This window comes from Salvia splendens, chromosome 17, assembly GCF_004379255.2.
Source record: "Salvia splendens isolate huo1 chromosome 17, SspV2, whole genome shotgun sequence".
Classification (NCBI taxonomy): Eukaryota; Viridiplantae; Streptophyta; class Magnoliopsida; order Lamiales; family Lamiaceae; genus Salvia; species Salvia splendens.
The window spans coordinates 21,030,235-21,033,802 of NC_056048.1; the positions used below are offsets into that span (position 1 = coordinate 21,030,235).

At 35.4% G+C, this 3,568-nt stretch overlaps 1 protein-coding gene across 1 annotated transcript; it reads left to right on the top strand.

Moving 5' to 3' along the window:
- Nucleotides 1-621: 621 nt before the first annotated feature.
- Nucleotides 622-3,144, top strand: LOC121773225 (naringenin,2-oxoglutarate 3-dioxygenase-like). Its single transcript, XM_042170040.1, is given in 4 exon segments — nt 622-975; nt 1,844-2,272; nt 2,673-2,754; nt 2,757-3,144. Coding segments are annotated over 4 exon segments (1,023 nt in total). The 3' UTR covers nt 2,915-3,144.
- Nucleotides 3,145-3,568: the final 424 nt, after the last annotated feature.

Here is a 3,568-nt window from a genome sequence, read left to right on the forward strand (position 1 = left end):
CACTCACTTTTCTCCTTATTTATAAAAATCCGTGTCAAACTCATTCTTCGTACTCTTTGGGGACTGATGGAGTATATTGTTTACCGCTAGCCAAACAAGGGCACAAAACTCTGTAATCTATATGTATGCTATGTTGTTGTATTGGATCATATTCGTCATATTGGGCCTAACCTGTCTTGTGTGTCTATTTATATAGAAATATGACACAAAACTCTATGATTTGTAACCGCAATTATAATACAATATGTTCTTCGTTCTTGCCCATGGACGTAGCCAACACAATGTTGGTGAACCACGTAAATCTGTGTCTCTTTACGTTTCTGTTTGTTTCGCCATAGTACCTTCCCAATTTATGTTAGTATTTCAATACCAACTTTTATTTTATTTTGAAGATTTTTAAGTTTAGTCGGGCCAAAATTTACGAACTGTCCAATAAAAATAGGTAAACCTTAATGCTGAGAGTTAACTCAGGTCTTAATGCTGAGAGTTAACTCCTAACTATTAATAGTACTAAAAAAAGTTAGGCTCAGACAAGAGCACGTTTTCCACCTCCTGTCCCCTTATAACAATCCAATGAAAATCTTATATAGTTGAAAAATGGGCCCAAATATTCCTAAAAAAATGGGTGAAATGTATATTTCTCCTTGTGAGCAAGCAGAAGCTGGCTCTTTCCACCCAAAATTCATGAGGGATGAAGTGGAGAGGCCTAAGGTGGCGCACGACCAGTTCAGCGACGAGATTCCGGTGATATCGTTTGCCGGGATCGAGAAGAGGGAGGAGGCGTGGCGACGGATCATGGAGGCGAGTGAGGAGTGGGGGATATTTCAGTTGGTTGATCATGGTGTGGATTTGAGTGTGGTTGAAAGGATGAGAAGTTTAGCTCTAGACTTCTTTGCTTTGCCTTCTCATGAGAAACTTAGGTTTGATATGTCTGGTGGCAAGAAAGGTGGCTTCATCGTCTCTAGCCACCTTCAGGTATTGCTTTATTTTATTTTTAATATTATAGTATTTGGAAAATTACCGATGTAGAGTCGATGTTACTCTCTGCGTCCGTCATTTATAGTTTCATTTTGAGTTGGTGTAGGTTTTAAGAAATTATTTGACTTTATGATTAGAAAATGAGTTAGTGGAATATTGAAAAGGAAAAAAACAAATGGGACATTACATCACGGACATCTCGAAATAACAAAATGAGACTTTAAATCGCGGACAAAGGGAGTAGTAGTTAATCACACTATGAAGCGCAGTTTGATTGATAAGTATTAGTTGTACATAAAGTAATATTACCCCCTTTTTTAAATAAAGTAATTAGGTTTCAAACATAATGGTCTACGGTAATGTCTGGCAAGTACTTCATCCGCTCTCTAAAATAGATAAAATTGTAAATGATATGGGTTTTAATGTGCAATTAGTAAAGTAAGAGAAAAAAAAAAGTAAGAAAGAGAGATAGAAAAAGTAATGGAAATAGTATTAATGGATTGTAGGGTCTATATTATTAGTGGTGTAATTGGTAAAAATTCTCTATATTTAGACTTTGTCTAATTTTGGGGGACAATCTAAAATGATAAAACTAGTCTATTTTATGAGGGCGGAAAGAGTATAATACATGGACTATTTTTCTTAAAAAGAGAAAAGGCGCACATTGAATATGGGTTGATCTAGTTGTAGGCTAGTTAATATCTAAAGTCAATAATCTCGGATTTGCACGCAACATTATGTAGACATTACAATTCTTTGTATTTATCAATTAAAATGTTTTTATTTTACATTTTGGACATGTCTTATACATCATCAACAAATTACTCATTGGACATTAAATAAAAAAATAAACTATTGGTTGAAGGGAGAAGTCGTACAAGACTGGCGGGAAATAGTAACATATTTTTCGTATCCGGTGGCGGCGCGGGACTACTCGCGATGGCCGGACAAGCCGAGCGGGTGGCGGGAGACGACGGAGCAATACAGCCGACAGGTGATGGATTTGGGATGCAAATTGCTGGAGATTTTATCACAAGCAATGGATCTTGAAAAGGATGCTCTCTCAAAAGCATGCATTGACATGGATCAAAAAATAGTTGTCAATTTCTACCCAAAATGCCCTCGCCCCGATCTCACATTGGGTCTAAAGCGGCATACGGATCCGGGTTTGATAACTCTACTGCTCCAAGATCAAGTGGGTGGGCTTCAGGCGACCCGGGATGGCGGCAACACATGGATCACAGTCCGACCTGTCCCAGGTGCTTTTGTTGTCAATCTTGGTGATTATGGTCACGTGAGTTTTTCCTTATTCTCTCTCTTATTTTTTTTTCGGTAGACAATTGCAACAATTTATCTAAAAGTTGTAGATTGAAACATTTTGTATTTTATTTTGATTAATTACATAAAAAAAACTGGTACTACTAAAAATTACTAGTATGTGAGTTTGGGAGTGGTGGATTTATGTATATTTATAGTTCACTTAAACAACAATAATGTGTCATTAAATTAATTGACATTTTTCACATTCTAATAGATACATTTCTTGTTTAGTTAAAATATTATGCAGTTTTATTTTATGAGTTGAGTAAAAAAAAGACGTCTTAGAAAAGGAAAATGTATTGAACAATGAGTCGGAGAGAGTATATATATATATAGAGGGTTTTGACGATCGTTGAATTGAACTATATATTTAGTACTTGAACAACGGGAGGTTCAAGAGCGCGGATCACCAAGTAGCTGTGAACTCGAAAAGCAGCAGATTATCGATAGCAGCATTCTGAACCCGGCCCCAAACGCACAGGTTTATCCGGTGAAGATCGAAGAAGGTGAGAAGGCAGTGATGGACGAGCCCATTTCGTACATGGAGATGTACAAGAGGAAGATGAACAACGATATTCACCTCGCTCGACTTAAGAAGCTCTCCAAACAGGAGTAGTGTTTGCTCGAAGATGAATGACAATAAGGATAAGTCCTGCAAAAAACTTAAAACAGATTCTTGCTTGAGAGAGTAGAGGGGTACTACCAATTATTTTCATATGCTTTGGTTTGATGTTCTTTGTGTTTATAATGTTACAAAGATAGAATATTCTTTGTAACTTTTTTAATTATGTGTATGAATAAGTTCTTAAATGAAGAAGTACGTGTTGTTGAAAGTTTGAAGCTTTATTTTTTATCCAGTGTACAATATGAAACATTTAGTTTTCGACATCAGATTTTATGTAGTATTGGTTTGTGAGTTATTGAAGAAAGAGTTTAATAAGAGAAGTAGGAATGGTGTTATTTCTATTTTAAGAAATGTTTTATTTTTAATTGAGCAACCCTAAAAGGAAAACGTTTCATTTTTAATGGAACATAATGAATATGATTCTGGGTTTAGCACAAATATTTTCGGCCTGGTAATAATATTCCTATTTTTATGTTTGGAAGGTCCTTCCATTTATAAGGTCAATTCTAATAGCTGAAAAAAATAAATTCAAATTGAACACTTCAGTATGAAAAAAGAAATCTTTCAAATTGAACACTTCGATTTGAAGAAGCAGAATCAAAGTTAGTTTAGCTCCAGAATTAATATATTAATTGAACTCCTCAT